The sequence below is a fragment of the Aspergillus aculeatinus genome (genome assembly GCF_003184765.1).
Source record: "Aspergillus aculeatinus CBS 121060 unplaced genomic scaffold BO66scaffold_21, whole genome shotgun sequence".
Taxonomy (NCBI): domain Eukaryota; kingdom Fungi; phylum Ascomycota; class Eurotiomycetes; order Eurotiales; family Aspergillaceae; genus Aspergillus; species Aspergillus aculeatinus.
Genome location: NW_020291490.1, coordinates 353,424 through 367,787, shown reverse-complemented (window position 1 = coordinate 367,787; position 14,364 = coordinate 353,424). Strand labels below are relative to the sequence as shown.

The 14,364-nt window shown below is 51.4% G+C and overlaps 6 protein-coding genes across 6 annotated transcripts; 4 read left to right on the top strand and 2 right to left on the bottom strand.

The window, feature by feature from the left end:
* The first annotated feature begins 655 nt into the window (after positions 1-655).
* On the top strand, positions 656-1,899 carry BO66DRAFT_79595 (adenylate kinase ADK2). Its single transcript, XM_025653598.1, has 2 exons — positions 656-988; positions 1,067-1,899. The coding sequence occupies exons 1-2, from the start codon at positions 817-819 to the stop codon at positions 1,648-1,650; spliced, it is 756 nt and encodes a 251-aa protein (XP_025504568.1). The 5' UTR covers positions 656-816; the 3' UTR covers positions 1,651-1,899.
* Positions 1,900-1,963: 64 nt separating this feature from the next.
* BO66DRAFT_391550 (thermonuclease family protein) lies at positions 1,964-3,347 on the bottom strand. The gene is made up of 2 exons (XM_025647283.1): positions 2,782-3,347; positions 1,964-2,610 (listed from the first exon to the last, which is right to left on the bottom strand). The coding sequence occupies exons 1-2, from the start codon at positions 3,148-3,150 to the stop codon at positions 2,149-2,151; spliced, it is 831 nt and encodes a 276-aa protein (XP_025504567.1). The 5' UTR covers positions 3,151-3,347; the 3' UTR covers positions 1,964-2,148.
* Positions 3,348-3,535: 188 nt separating this feature from the next.
* Positions 3,536-5,188, bottom strand: BO66DRAFT_373339 (putative peroxisomal carrier protein). The gene is made up of 4 exons (XM_025645537.1): positions 4,876-5,188; positions 4,240-4,790; positions 3,938-4,175; positions 3,536-3,888 (listed from the first exon to the last, which is right to left on the bottom strand). The coding sequence occupies exons 1-4, from the start codon at positions 4,974-4,976 to the stop codon at positions 3,765-3,767; spliced, it is 1,014 nt and encodes a 337-aa protein (XP_025504566.1). The 5' UTR covers positions 4,977-5,188; the 3' UTR covers positions 3,536-3,764.
* Positions 5,189-6,087: 899 nt separating this feature from the next.
* Positions 6,088-9,058, top strand: BO66DRAFT_391548 (calpain-like protease PalBory). Its single transcript, XM_025647282.1, has 4 exons — positions 6,088-6,314; positions 6,385-6,761; positions 6,815-7,043; positions 7,099-9,058. The coding sequence occupies exons 1-4, from the start codon at positions 6,264-6,266 to the stop codon at positions 9,001-9,003; spliced, it is 2,562 nt and encodes an 853-aa protein (XP_025504565.1). The 5' UTR covers positions 6,088-6,263; the 3' UTR covers positions 9,004-9,058.
* Positions 9,059-9,378: 320 nt separating this feature from the next.
* On the top strand, positions 9,379-10,837 carry BO66DRAFT_321751 (uncharacterized protein; the record flags this gene model as incomplete). The annotated part of the gene is made up of 4 exons (XM_025643734.1): positions 9,379-9,481; positions 9,563-9,663; positions 9,743-9,870; positions 9,928-10,837. 4 exons carry the CDS (start codon positions 9,379-9,381, stop codon positions 10,835-10,837), a joined length of 1,242 nt encoding a protein of 413 aa, XP_025504564.1.
* Positions 10,838-11,418: 581 nt separating this feature from the next.
* BO66DRAFT_450611 (uncharacterized protein) lies at positions 11,419-13,125 on the top strand (the record flags this gene model as incomplete). Its single annotated transcript, XM_025651826.1, has 3 exons — positions 11,419-11,783; positions 11,866-11,971; positions 12,038-13,125. The coding sequence occupies 3 exons, from the start codon at positions 11,419-11,421 to the stop codon at positions 13,067-13,069; spliced, it is 1,503 nt and encodes a 500-aa protein (XP_025504563.1). The 3' UTR covers positions 13,070-13,125.
* Between the last annotated feature and the right edge of the window lie 1,239 nt (positions 13,126-14,364).

The following is a 14,364-nucleotide window of genomic DNA, read 5'->3' as shown; positions in this document are numbered from 1 at the left end:
GCACAAGAATAGGCTTGACAAGCTCTCAACTGGCCTCACTTATATTTCCAATAGGGTCGAATCCTCATTCGATGCCACGAACGCCTCGCACTGCCTGTGCGCTCGGGAAGTCTGTGCTCAGCACAGTCGCCAGCATTACTAGCAAGTTCAGCGGTATAATGACCCCAATGGCGCAATCTCAAGGTTGTTTACTTGGGTTTTGATCAGCCGTGTAAGCTCGTGAGGTCTTGTAGAAGGGTGACGTTGGTCTGCGGGAGAAGACCTATCATTTCACCGTAGGAAATCCCAGAACTGGAACATCATACGCACATATTATTGAGGTAGTGCTACCAATATCCGTACTATATTTTCAAGCCACAAAAGGGAAGCAGAAAGCCCCGGATCGAACTCCGCTCACCGACTTCCTAAAGAGGGAATCATCTACAAATCAACCCCACGATTTCGCGAGTCTTGCCGACTCGAGTCCAGAATTGAATGTCATTGCATCAGCTGAGCACCAGCCATTCTTGATAAGGGCGTAGGCGCAGAATCAACCGACATCGACCGTCGCTTTCTTCCATCCAAATATCTCCCTTCTAACTACAACTTATGTATCAATAACCACCATCATGGACATCATATAGCGTACCGCCTTCCCGTTATCTGTCCCTGTCTTGAACAAGTTAGACGGCTCAACAATTCTCAACAAGCCGAAGTGCCTCTCAAAAGCCCTTGGGTTAGTTAGCCTTGCATTGCGGGCGCGATAATACCTACCTACCTAGATAGACCTCCTCCTCCTCCTCCCCTCGCCCCAAACAGAAGAACAAACACACAACAATGACGCGCGCTATCCGACCGCTCAGAAAAGCTGCGCGAATCATCCTTATAGGTGCACCTGGCGTCGGAAAAGGAACACAAACAGAGCGACTCCTCACGAGATTCCCCGACCTAGCCTCCATAAGCTCAGGCGATCTCCTCCGGGAAAATGTGCGGAGGAAAACACCCCTAGGTATGCTGATTCCCATTGGCACAATTTCCTGGAATTGTTGCGACAATGGCTAATGCTCTTTTTTCTCTCCTGCGATAGGTCTCAAAGCCGAGGCCGCAATGCAGTCCGGTAACCTTGTCCCCGATTCGATGATTCTCGAGCTTATATCGTCGGAACTCGAGTCCAAAGGCTGGCTTCCTCCACCCACAGCCACAGCCACATCAACGACAGCAGCAGCAGCAGCCGCCGCCGCACCTAACTCCACGTCGGTCTCTGCCAATGCCTCCTTCATCCTCGACGGATTTCCTCGCACCGCGACGCAGGCGTCAAGCCTCGACAACCTCGTGCCCGTGAACTTCGTCGTCCACCTCGTCACACCTCCATCCGTCATTCTCTCCCGCATAGGGTCGCGCTGGGTCCACGAACCGTCCGGAAGAGTCTACAATGCCGATTTCAACGCGCCCAAGGTTCCCGGCAAGGATGATATCACTGGCGAGCCGTTGACCCAGAGACAGGACGACTCGATCGATACGTGGAAGCAGCGGCTGCACAAGTTCGAGGAAACGAGCAAGGCTCTGCTAGAGCACTACCAGCGCAAGGGCTGCCTCTGGCGCGTTGAGGGCGACTCGAGCGATGAAATCAGTCCCAAGCTTTTCGCAGAGATTGAACGACACTTCTGTTAAGTGTCTTGTGTGCTCTCCCTGGCTGCCTATATCGGACACGTTTTTTTGTATCATACATATCTATTTCTCTTTGTTCGGGGTTTTTTTTCCTTTTCAGCTTTTTGCATTACTGCGGTCCTTGATGGATTGCAGGCATGAATGAGCATGCCTTTCTATATGTTCTACCCTCTTTGCGGCTAGATAATGTCTTATTTAAGACAGCTTGCATCACTTGTGTGGCCAAAATGACTTATGTGTCAGGTCTTAACGGAGATTACGATATGCCAATGCCAACGCCCACCCAAATCAGGGCGTCCTCATGGAATGTCTTCGTCAACGAACACGAATATTCATGGATGAACTCGATGTGCAAGCTTAAGATATCGCCGGGATATATGAAAATGAGCCGTATCGTCATAAGCGCGTAGACGTTGTAATCTGCCTCGAAACAAGGGAATGGGGGCACGCGATAATTGACCCATCCTTCCCTGGCAAACATCTCCCCCCTCGTTGCTGTTTCTAAGTCTTCTTCGTCTCCTCCTTCACCTGTATCGGGTTCTCCAGCCCCATCCGTGTCTTATAATCCCGGGGGCTCTCCCACGCCTTGTTGCGGCGGAACCCCTTCCACATCCCCAACCCGCGGAGCTTGGCCCACCGCTCCGCCTGCCGGTACTTGCGCTCGGTCGCGGTGCCGCCGAATTCCGCGCCGGACTTGGCCTCGTAGACGGTCGCGAGCCCCTTCCGCAGCATCTCGTACGAGACATCGCGCCGCCGGAAGGGGATGGGGAAGTCGAGGGCCCGCCGCACCACCACCGTCGCGACCACGCGCTGGTACTGATCGTGGCGGTGGACGTACGCGCGCACCCGCCGATTGCTCAGGTAGGCCGTGAGCCACTCGTGGGCTTCCTTGCTGAACGGCTGCGCGGGCCGACCGAAGTGCGCGAGTTCGGGGGCGTCGATGCCGGCCAGACGGATGTGAATCTTTTGATAGGTCCCGAAAATAAGAGTTAGGTCGGTGGCCAGAAACAAATAAGCACGGAGAGAAGGGGCCAGGAAATCGGTGGAATATTGAATGTAGCTCTCGCCCCGGCCATTATTCCCCTCTCCCCCCCCCGCGAAGTAGGAATTCACCCGCAAGGTAACAAAACATACCGTCTTATCCCTCAACTCCTTCTTCGACGTCGGAACCTTCTTCCACGGCAACCACCCCCACCCGGCCAACCGGCCCCCGGGCGTATGATACAGCCGGAAGTTATCCCCGTCGCCGACGCTCGTCACCCGGCCCAGAATACTCCTGCGCCGCATGTACGAGGGTAGGATGCTGCTCGCGTCCGGGAACCAGCGCAGGTAGCGCCCGTGGAGGCCCACGGCGCCGAGGATGCCGGTCGTCAGGATCCCCGTGGCGATCAGGGTTCGGGGCTCGGCGAAGGCGCGCCAGTCGATGATGTTGGCGTAGGAGTGCCGGTCATTGTTGTTGTCGTCGGTGGTGGGAGACTTGGGAGCCCATGGCGGCCATCTCATCACGGCTCATAGTCCTCCCCCGCTTGGTGTGAGGCTTTCGCTGGGTTTGGTGGGGGGGTTTTTTTTCTCTGGGAATGGAGGAGGGAGGGGTTTGGGAGACGAGGGCGGAGTTGGTTTGGTTTAGGGGGGTTTGGTGCCGGTTTGCTGAGTGTTGATTAGCGGTGAGAGGAGGTTGAGTTGAGTTCAGGGTGTTTTGGTTTTCGGCAGTTGGGTAGTTGCCGAGGTGAACTGCGGCCCTGCGGATATATGTCTAGACTATAACTTAGTAGTTATCCGCTCTCTTGGGTTGAAGGGTGCTCTCGAGATTGTGGAAATTCTACAGATTTCATATTTCGTTTGTTCTGGGTTGACTCTGGTGTCTACCAAAATATATAATTGAATCTTTGCATATTGTAATGGTTCTATGGAGATACCAGCATATACATTATGATCAATGTTGCACGACTGGGCGTGCTCGGTATATGAATTGTCAAAGCATGAATGTAACCAAGTTCCAAGGTCGTCAAATCGATGGTCAATAGAATGTAGTGAAGTCTAGTGACATGTCTGTTATAGGGTGAAAATAGTAAGGAGCATATATGTGGATCTGAGGTAGTAAGAAGAAGTGATAGAAATCATTTCAAGGTAACTGGCAGACTGGTCTTGGCTGTCGATGTTGCGGAATCCACTACCTTCTTGAGCTTCTGCGCCCGGAGTTTGCGTAGATAGGCGAACAGAAGGACGAATATGAGTTCAACACTAAAAATGATCAGTTGCTGCTAATGAGCATACTTGGAGACGAGCTCACCGTTCTTTCGTCATCATCAATAGACCCTGCACGAGGAGGCCCTTAGTGATCTGAGGTCCGATGCCCTTGAAGAGAGACAGCGCTCCTTCATTTTTGATAATGTACCGCATGACCTCGCTGAAGGTCTTGAAGGGCTTGCCTTCACGGCCGGGGGGCGGCCGCGACTGAAGGCCGACCTTGGCCACGATCAAGGGCTGCGTCGCAAGCGTGGCCAAAGACTTAGAAAGGGCACCAAGGACTGAGAGGAAGAGAGACAATCAGCATGAGTGAACATCAAATTGGAAGATACGTGAGCTACTCACGAAATGCCTCCCAAGGCTTTAGGCTGGCCTTTCCAGGAAACAGGACATCCTTCAACCGCTGATATGCCCCGTATGTGATCGCGGGATTGACAACGAGGATCAGACTAGCCTTGAGTCCCCGCCACAAACCAGTCCAGCCGTCCTCACTGTCCACGATCTCTCTACCCGTCTCGATCAGGCCTCTGCGCTCGCTCTTGTCTTGCGTCTGTTGCCTTGTAGTAATGACAGATACCGGGATAGTGAAGATCTGGGCGACAGCGCCGGCGACAGCGCCCAGCGAGAGCTCAATTGCGGTACCAGGAGGCTTAGGTACCTTGTTGGATGCCATGTAGAGCGATCGTACAATGGTGTACCAGTAGAAATAGGCGAAGTTGGTGGATGCAACACCGATCAAAGCCCCCGTGATACCGGAATATAGACCTTCGACACCCTCCTTCTCCACAATCTTGTTGATGGCATCCAGAGTTGATTTATAGTGCACCGTCTCATCGGAGCTTTCTTTCTTCGTCTCGTCCGCTTGTTTCACTTGCACTTGAAGTTTGGTTTTCACACTAGGAGTAGAGTAACATAACCAATTAGCTCAAATCCACCGCGTTACATTGCATGCCAGAGAAATACGGAGGATCAATCGCTCACAGATCAAGAGGGTAGACCATTGCGTTTGCAAGCACGGCACCCGTAGCACCTGCAACGGCGCTGCCCCACGGCGAGAGCGCGGGTTTTGATTGACCGGCCATTTTGTGTAGACGAGATGAGGCAATGTGCCGTTATTTTTGAGAGGAGATTGATGGTGAGGACAATATCAGTCACTGTGAATATCCTCCAGCGCAAGACCGATATCGCCTAATATTAAGTAAGAGTCGAATGCTAATTTCCCTCACCTGGAGGTCTAGCGGTGCGGAATAACTGGGGCCTTGATCGTGAGCGGGGGGGGGGGGGGGGGGGGGGGGGACGGGAGAGTCAACGTAGCGCGCCAGAACCACGATAGAACTTGTTAAATGTTACAGCAGTGGATAGATAGTAAGGGTCAGAGATCAGACTTGTCCAGCGAGAGGAAAAGAAGAATAAGTGAGGAGCCTCAAAGCGCATTGGAAGAAAGAGAAAATGAGACATGACCAAAGCAGTCCAGAAATCCAGAAAACTAGAGTGATCTGCTGCAAAGAACCAGCCGGGGGTTTCCCATCGCACCTCGGCGTGGTTGATCGTCGGTGCTCGCATGACGAAACGAGCCGAGGTCCGTTACTCTTATCGGTCTGGGGCGTGGACTTCTCCAGGCTCCATTCCCGTCCCTCTTCTCCGATCCATGATCCAAACAAGAGTCAACTTTTTAAGGTTCTTTCACCTGGTACACCTGTATGTCATACTGCACGGAGAATGAATATATCTTGTTATAGACTGGTCACCATTGATCTGGCCCCCAGGCAAGGATTCTGTACAGTGTACAGTGTACACCATGCATCCTCTCAACCTGTCTGACTCGAGGCTGGCTTTATCATTACCTAATTAGGCGGCTTTAGACGGAAGTCCCATAGTTTCTACTTGTCATTGAACCGGTCAACAAAAAGGGAGCTTGGGCTCGAAGCCTGAAGCCTGGGGTTCACAGTTGTACATCACTGCACATCACAGCTTTCTGTCCAAGCAAACAAGAAAGCTTTCTTCACATTCGGTGCATGTAACTCTTACTATAATGGACACATGGAACAGGAGTATGTGAATGCCTTATACTCAAACACATGGCGGTATAGCACGGCAGAATAACAGCAAGGGAAGATGAGCAGCTGCCTGAGAGGGCAGGAAGCGGGTCCCGCACTGAGCGTGATACCATTCATCTTCGTTAGTGACAGACTATCGGAACTGACTCAACTGCAAACACCCTTCCTTATCAATCTTATCACTATTTGCCCTATTGCACCTTGCTCGGAATGCTCCGCGGCGCGTTCACTGCTCAGCTTCTCATCGCTGCTGGATGATACTCGTTGCTGTGTTATTAGACATTCTAGAATCTTGCTCTCACACACACCAGCATGTCTCGAGCTGCTACTGCTTCACAGAACTTGCAAATTAGCCAAGCCTTGGTCAGAAGTCCCGGTCCCTAAGCTCATCTGCAATTCAAATTAAGAGCATCTTGGATTGACGATGATACAGACAGCCGAGGAAGATGTACTTGCCGCTACATCTCAAGCCGAGGCTCTTGAAGCAGCTATCAACGCCGCCGAGCACTACATGAAAGCCTTAAGCTTGTCGTCAACCTCAAAGGACAAAAAAGCTCTGGACGCTAAGTGCAAAGATTGGCTTCTCCGGGCCGAAAGAATCAAGGTAGCGAAAGATTGGCGCCTTGCGATTCTCGACCATGGCAGCAATGACCCAGTGACTCGTTACCCTAGATCGGTGCGCAAACTCACAACTCGGGAGGAAATCATTCTTCTCGAGAGTGCAAAATTGAACCATGCGATCTTTCCACCATGGTCAAGTGCTCCAGGATTTGAGGAGTTTGAACGTCAACTTGGGGAGGACCTCTTTACGTATGTGGAGTAATTATGCGCTTCAGCACAAGAATCAATCTGACCTGGACCAGAGACTCGCCCGAACTCCATCTCTCAAACCAACAGAGGGATGTTTTTGCGGGCTGGAAACGACCAAAGGAGCTCCTTTTGCAAAAGCACGCAGGAGAAACAGACATTCCCACTGTCCCGGCGATGGCTGTAACAGAGAAGACTGATTTAGTGCAGGACATGGTAACAGATTGCTCTGTCGTTGCTAGTCTGTGCGCTATTACATCTAGGTACGAGCGTGGAATAGATAAGGTAAGCCAAGTCACTATGGAATCGTGATATCTTCAAGCGAATCTGACAGTTGCAGCTCCATTACCCGGTGGTATATCCCTGCGATCTTCGTTACACAGATCCCAAGCTTTCACCTTCAGGGAAATACATCTTCTGTTTTTATTTCAACGGGTGTTTTCGCAAGGTGGTCATAGATGATCGCCTACCATCGTCGAAAAAATCACGGTCACTTCATGTGGTCGACCGAAGCAATCCTTGCTATATATGGCCTGCCTTGGTGGAGAAAGCGTACCTGAAGCTTCGCGGGGGATATGATTTTCCTGGAAGTAACTCTGGAACAGACTTGTGGGTGCTGACAGGATGGATCCCCGAGCAAGTCTTCCTTCACCATGAAGACGTCACTGGCGAACAGATCTGGAGGCGGCTTTATAAAGCATTTCAAGCCGGTGATGTTCTACTGACAATAGGTACTGGAAGATTGACAGAAAGGGAGCAGGAGGAACTTGGCTTAGTGAGCGAGCATGACTATGCCATTCTGCATATGAAGGAGACCAAAAGCCGCCGTCAAATGCTCGTGAAGAATCCATGGGCTGGCGATTTTGACCATGACAGCAACTTCGTACTCAGCTCTGGCTACGGAGATACGTCTCAAGTCTCACCTGGTACCTTTTGGATGGACTGTGAGGATGTTCTTCAGAATTTTGAAAATCTATATCTGAATTGGAATCCCTCCCTGTTCAGATGCCGACAAGATCTTCACTTTACATGGGACCTCACAATTGATAGAGGACTGGCTGGTTGTTTCGCCAAGAACCCTCAGTTTTCTGTGTCCAGCAATGCTGGTGGTACCGTCTGGTTACTGCTTGGAAAGCATTTTCGGACAGTCGACCATCACGACGAATCTGGGCCATCTGCCCATTGCGACGAGCCCGGATTCATCAGCCTCTATGTGTTTGATGCAGGTGGTCAACGAGTTTCCTTGAGTGACGGGGCACTTCATCGTGGCCCCTATGTTGATTCGCCGAACACTCTAATGAGGTTAGACATGCCTTCATACACGACCTACACCGTGGTAGTATCCGAGCAATCTTTACCATCCGCAAAGCAACATTTCACACTATCTGCACTGTCCTCTAGCCCAGTGAGTATCGCGCATGCGCAGAATAAATACAAATTCACAACAAAGTTCCATGGCTCCTGGACCCCGTCGACTGCAGGAGGGAATGCAGAGTCAGCCCGATATCCATTCAATCCCCAATTTAGCTTTAAAATCAGCAGTGCAACCGATATTTCGCTCCTCCTCGAGCCAGAGGAGCCCGACTTAGCAACGCATGTTAAATTGTTCTGGTCTAACGGTCAGCGTATCTCCCGAGTTCGAAGCCGCGACATTGCTGCCGACAGTGGGGACTACCGTCGCGGCGGCTCGCTTGCAGAGAAATTGGGGCTTAGTGAAGGAGTCTACACAATCGTCTGCTCGACTTTCGCGCCCGATCAATTGGGAAGCTTCAACCTCTGGGTTTCTTCCTCCGGTCCATGTGAAGTAAAGCCACTGGCGCCAGAAGCCGCTGGGCGACGCGCAGTGATATCAGACATTGGAGTCCTGTCCCCTGGGAAAGACCGGATGCTGGCGCCGCTGGAGACCCCACGGCTGACGCGCCTTAAGATAATTGGAAGAAGCAGACAGTCCACGATTGCGAACCGACCCGTTGGGCCTTCGCCTATGTTGATGACAGTCGAACTTGGCCAAGGACCTTACAAAGAGATACTAGCAACATCTGAAGACGGAAACCACAGTGATGCCATTTCGGGTGTGCGCATCGAGGACTTCAATCTGCACCCTAACCTTGAGGACCGTGGCGGAGCGTGGATTGTCATCGAGCGGATTGGAGGACCTGGAGGACAGGTTGAAGACCACTTTGAGGTGGAAATTCTAGGTGAAGAGAAGGTGTACGTTGGAGAATGGATAGTTGAGGATGCATGATTAATCTAGCTATATCAACAGACGGCTGTCTTGTTGGCTCGAAAGCATAGCGCAGGCCATTACACTGTACTTTAAGAGCATTCTGCATGCTAATTCTCCCGTCAAGTAAAAAAATCAGAAACAACTTGAGACTTGAATTATTAGAAAGTGACGCCCAGGGAGAAATTAATATCGAGGTGGATGATATATGATTCCGCTTGTGGTAGGCCGCCAAGCAGCAAAGCAGGAGACCGCAGCTGTGCCGAGGCGGTTAGTCTAACGTTCGGTGCAGTTCCCGCTCCGGAACGTCATCCCCGCCTGCATCACGTTATCTTTCACCCCTCCAAACAACAAACAACGTCAGTGCCCCAAGATCAACTTTCCCATACCGACCTAATGGCCAGCAATATCCCCGCGAGCTTGAAATCCGCGGATATTGGGCGATTTGCCCTCAGGGCAGCTCAGCTTGAACGCGCAAAGCCCGTTGTGACGTACTGGTGTAAGTGTCATTTGTGCGCCTAAAGTCAGTGCTGCCTGAATGTGATCTGAAGCTAATCATGGGTTCTTTTCCACTTCTTAGGCAACTTTTGGATCGTGAATCAAATCATTGAGAGAGGACTACACACCTCTGATGATGAGGTTAAGCTGTATACGACGGAGCTGGTGGACAAGCTGGAGGAGGTAAGTCAGGCGCAATTGCTAGCCTAACCCTTGTGTGCAGTATCTGGATGCTGACATTGCCCTCACTCTCGCCTCAAAGTTCAAGAACGAAAACCCTGACAATGACGCTGTGACGGATGCTGTTGCAGCTAATGCATATGTAGAGCAATTTGCTCTGGAGGTCCTTGGGCGTGCGGAGGCGACGATGAAGGCCAATAAAGTGACGAAGTTCGTTCCGCCCTACGCAACAAGTTCAGATAGGATGACAGCTAACCGTAGCCATAGACAAACAGCAGATACATTTCAGGCGGCTGCCACTTTTCTAGAATTATGCCAGATCTGGAACCCTCCGGATGCCGAAATCGCTGCGAAGATCAAGTTCGCCAAGTATCACGCTGTCAGAATCATCAAAGCAATCAAAGCTGGAGAAGATCCGAATGCGTCAAACCCCGTCGCTGCTGAGGAGGAGGAAGACGCAGTGGCCGACCTAGAGCCTAGACCAGATGATCCGGAAGTGCAGGCTATTGTCGGATCCCTGCCCATCCAGCCGAGGCAGCCGTCCGTAGAGGACGTCCAGGATGACTCTGAAGACGCGTCGCAAGCACCGCTTGTCTTACCAGATACACCAAACACAACGAGAGACAGTGCCTCTGTCTACCAGCGGACTGGATCACCTTCCGGAGTCAATGTGGAGGACGATACAGAACAAGGACTGGAGCTACCCTCTGCACCAGAGACATTTGCATCTTCATCGGGCCCCGTACCTGATCTCCCGGACACCCCTGGGAAAATAGACGGGAATCGTGCTCCTGCGCCTTCCGACTCATTCCATTCCTTCCCTCCACCATCCAACATGGGACCCGCAACTCCATCCGTGCCCTCTCATGACGCCAGCTACTTTTACAGCAAATCGTCACCTAGTACCGCAGTGCCTCCACCTTTCGTGCAATCTACATCAGGCACGGTCCCTGTAGTTACCCGCCCAGCGCACCAGAATTTCCCGACCCCCACGCCTCCAGCGCCAGCACCTGTTGCTTCACATTCTGGTCCAACGAATGCGCAGCCAGTTGACGATCAAGCTATTGCGCTTGCACAGAAGCACGCTCGCTGGGCGGTATCGGCACTGACATTTGATGATGTCAATACGGCTATCAAAGAACTCAGGAACTCACTGCGCTACTTAGGAGCGGAATGAGGATACCTTCCATGTATACCTAGCTCAGCAAACGTTGTTTGTCTTTAGAGATACCTTTTCCCCAATTCTGTTGTTAATGCGTGTCAGCAATTGTCTCATGTCGTGACACCCCATCTTTAAATGAATTGATGACTTCCAATTTCTTCTGTTCTATTTGTCACTCTTGCGAACTTTATGTCCCTGAAGATATAGCGACATCTATCTTTCCCTTTTGTTTAACCAGCCGGCGATGGAGTAAGGAAGCATCGTCATGTTCATTCCAGATCAAGACTGACTTGCAAAACACAAGCTTCGTCACAAGTGCAGACGGAATATTTTCCAAACCATCGCCGCGGCGATGACAAGAAACACGAATTTCTGACCGTCCTTTACTGCAATCGTCACCAAGCTTCCCTCTCTGAATTTTCTACTTGTTCACACCAAGCAACACAGAACACCCACTCCCCAGTTTTCCTCAAACCTTCAACGCACCTGCTACCGGACCTGTTTCATAAGGCTAGCTGACAAGAAAGCCTTTAACTCCAAACCAACCTTCGTCCTTCACTGATGTATCTTGACTGAACCAAGAAGCTTATCTCATCATGGCACGACGGTCAATCACGTCCAGCACGTCTTCGGACGTGACCTATAATGTGATGAAGGCTGGACTTGATCAAGGCGCGCTGAAACCAGGAAGTATAGACCGGGATTTTACCAAATTTCTCGACCTGAAATCAGCGCATCAACGCAAGTTTCTTGAGAGTCTTCGAGACCACGTCCACTTTCGCGGCTTCGAATGGGGCGAGTTACTGAACTCGGAGGCTACCCGACGAACCTGCGCTGAGATTTTTGTGGACAGCGTCGGAAGAACGTACTGGGGTACTGAAGAGAACCGTCGTAAGTACTTGATGGAAGACTCATTCAATGATCCGAACGCTCTTTGCGTATATCCCGATAGAAGGGAGGAGTAAGTTGCCACCCTTCCCCGTGGCATTCACTGTCACTTATGTCCCACATCCATAGCCATCTAATCGAGCTAACACTTACAGGATCATCCGAACTATCATGATTCTCATCGAACGCAAGGCCAAAAGTGCTCTGAAACCACGCACTGACAAGGAACCTTCGAAAGTGAGACCTTCCCTCCCATCGAATGTATGTACCTGCCAAAGCTTCTTTTCAATAATCCTAGATGTATGCTAACGTTGACCGCGTCACTAGGATAGTACCGGATTCACGCCCCTCGATACCAGTACAAACATGGCATCACATATGACCTCTTCTAGCAAGCGTGTGATGACGCCAGCGCCGCATGTCGCCGTGCAAGTCGAACGCAAGCCCAAACGCAAGTCTAAGAGTTTTTCGGACGAAGAATACAGAGAAACAGACTCCGCCGTTGATGACACGGATGACGTTCAAGAGTACACACCTTCCATGGCCCGTCAAGTGAGACGTTCTTCAACCACGCGGATTCGCCCTTTCAAGTCGATCATGACTTCCCAAGAATGCGATATTGACTCCGATAGCGATCCGATGATGGTGGACTGGCAGACCAAGTGGAGTGACCCTGCGAAGACGAAGCAGGAGCGCTCCCGTCCCGTCAAGATAGAGCCTACCCCCCCTGCCAAGAGCTTCGACATCGAGAAGCCGGACTACTCTCCGATCAAGATGGAGCCACCAGCAAGCCGCAAGAAGAGAAAGTCAAAGAGCAAAAAGCACTCGCTCATCAGACAGGAGTCCCCGGAAGTGATGAACCTGGACGAACCTGTTGCTGACGACACCTTCACCATCACCACTGTTACTCCAGGCGTCGAAGCCAACCCGGACGATCCAGATGATCCCGTCTATTTCCTCGTTACCGCGACCTCCCAACCGGGCATGGGCTCGGTCTGGGTCCCCTACCGCGACTTCCGCTCGGCGGAGGATTTCATGCGCTGCCTGCGACAGGAATGCCGTCTTGACAACTGGAGCCCGTCCCGCCAGCTGAGCCACGACGTGAGCGGCCACTCCCCGACCACCATGAAGCCCGTCGTGGTGGCCGCCTCGGTGAAGTTCGACTGGACCGACTTCGAGATCCGCGTCCGCCAGCACCACGACCAGGACTGGGCGATGGTGCAGCAGGAGCTGCAGAAGGCCATGGAGGGTCGGACCCAGCTTCTGGAATCGGGATCGCTGACGTCTGCTTTCAAGATCCGGGTACTGCTGCACGTCGTGGAGGAGGATACGCTGCTCGCGGACCCCAGGGACCACTGATTCGGATTTTGGGCTTTCCAAGGCAAACAGCTAATGTGATGTGTTTGGTCTGACAAGTCATTTACGTACGGTGGTGCACTGCTACGTTATCCTGTTAGCTCAGTACAGTACCTACTTGACCGCAACCCCCCTCTCTTTCCCCCCTGCTACTCCATGGTGGTTTCTCTTGGGAATGGTCGGTGGTGGGCGGTAGAATATTGTTTTTGTTTTTGTTTTTTTTTTTTTTTTTTTTTTTTGGAGGAATACTTGGCTTTCCCCCCGGAAGGTTGCATAGAAATTGTGAAGAAGAAATTGGTTATCACCTCCGAACATCTTGCACGTCATTCATTTTGTCGGACATCAGAGCCAGAGGATACTGATTCCAGATACTAAGAATTGGCCGAGCTACTCCGTAGTCCGTACTCAGTGTATCTAGACTGCCTGGTCCTGGGGGGAGCCGAACAGAATCGAACCTAGTTGAATTTTCGCACGAGCCTTCGTACCGCAGAAGTGATGCGCCTTACTTTACCGTATCTAGTAGTAGTCTAAATTGTCTAAGCCTCTAAGAAGTCTGAAAAGGTTGCTTGCAAAAGACAAAAAATGGCTGCTGGGGGGAGGGGGGCCGCCGGAGGGGGAGCTTTGTTGAAGCCCCTGCACAAACCATGGGCTGACGATCACCCACGGTCCTTGGGACTGGGACTGAAAGTCAAAAATGATGCGCCATTCCCTCCTAACTTAACGTGGGACCCCCCGGGAAAAAGGAAGTTTGTTTGGGGAGTTTTGACACCGAGGTTTAATTATCTTTGTTTCCTTTGGAGGGGAGAATCCCGAACAATTGCCGAGATTTTGTGATACTCATAGACACTATTACCCCATAGTCTTCTTTTCTCCAGCACACTGAGACTAGGAGGATTTTGGAGCCTCGATTCGCCCAATGGCTCGGAATTCAATTCCAAAATATACATATAGGTATCCCATTCCCAGTGTTGGTCAATCGTGTTGTCCAAGCGGTCTGATCCCGTGCTACTGGGTTGATGGGCCCCGTTCCGACCAGTCTAAATGCCCGAGTGAAGTGTGGGTTGAGTCGTGAAGAAAATGAGAAACGGAGTCACTACTTCATGGAGTACTAGTATGGATGAATAGGAGGAGATGGGGGGGGGGGGAAGGGCGGGTCGAAGTGAAGCATCACCGAAGTTGATATCAATAGTGATGGTTCCAAAGTTGCCGCCGCGGATAAGCGTTCAATAGTACCTGAATTGCTTTTTTACGCCCCTTTTCGTCCTTTTGTTCTCTTCGATCCGTTGCTTGTGGCTCTG

What these genes read in the sequence shown, in the direction of transcription:
- BO66DRAFT_79595 (XM_025653598.1), top strand. Translation starts at nt 817, where the DNA reads ATGACGCGCGCTATCCGACCGCTCAGAAAAGCTGCGCGAATCATCCTT. An exon ending in GCGGAGGAAAACACCCCTAG is followed by an intron (nt 989 to 1,066) that starts GTATGCTGATTC and finishes CTCCTGCGATAG; the next exon opens with GTCTCAAAGCCGAGGCCGCA.
- BO66DRAFT_391550 (XM_025647283.1), bottom strand. Translation starts at nt 3,150, where the DNA reads ATGAGATGGCCGCCATGGGCTCCCAAGTCTCCCACCACCGACGACAAC. An exon ending in AGGAGTTGAGGGATAAGACG is followed by an intron (nt 2,611 to 2,781) that starts GTATGTTTTGTT and finishes ACCTATCAAAAG; the next exon opens with ATTCACATCCGTCTGGCCGG.
- BO66DRAFT_373339 (XM_025645537.1), bottom strand. Translation starts at nt 4,976, where the DNA reads ATGGCCGGTCAATCAAAACCCGCGCTCTCGCCGTGGGGCAGCGCCGTT. An exon ending in ATGGTCTACCCTCTTGATCT is followed by an intron (nt 4,791 to 4,875) that starts GTGAGCGATTGA and finishes CTCTACTCCTAG; the next exon opens with TGTGAAAACCAAACTTCAAG. An exon ending in TTGATGATGACGAAAGAACG is followed by an intron (nt 3,889 to 3,937) that starts GTGAGCTCGTCT and finishes GATCATTTTTAG; the next exon opens with TGTTGAACTCATATTCGTCC.
- BO66DRAFT_391548 (XM_025647282.1), top strand. Translation starts at nt 6,264, where the DNA reads ATGTCTCGAGCTGCTACTGCTTCACAGAACTTGCAAATTAGCCAAGCC. An exon ending in CTTGGGGAGGACCTCTTTAC is followed by an intron (nt 6,762 to 6,814) that starts GTATGTGGAGTA and finishes GACCTGGACCAG; the next exon opens with AGACTCGCCCGAACTCCATC. An exon ending in ACGAGCGTGGAATAGATAAG is followed by an intron (nt 7,044 to 7,098) that starts GTAAGCCAAGTC and finishes TGACAGTTGCAG; the next exon opens with CTCCATTACCCGGTGGTATA.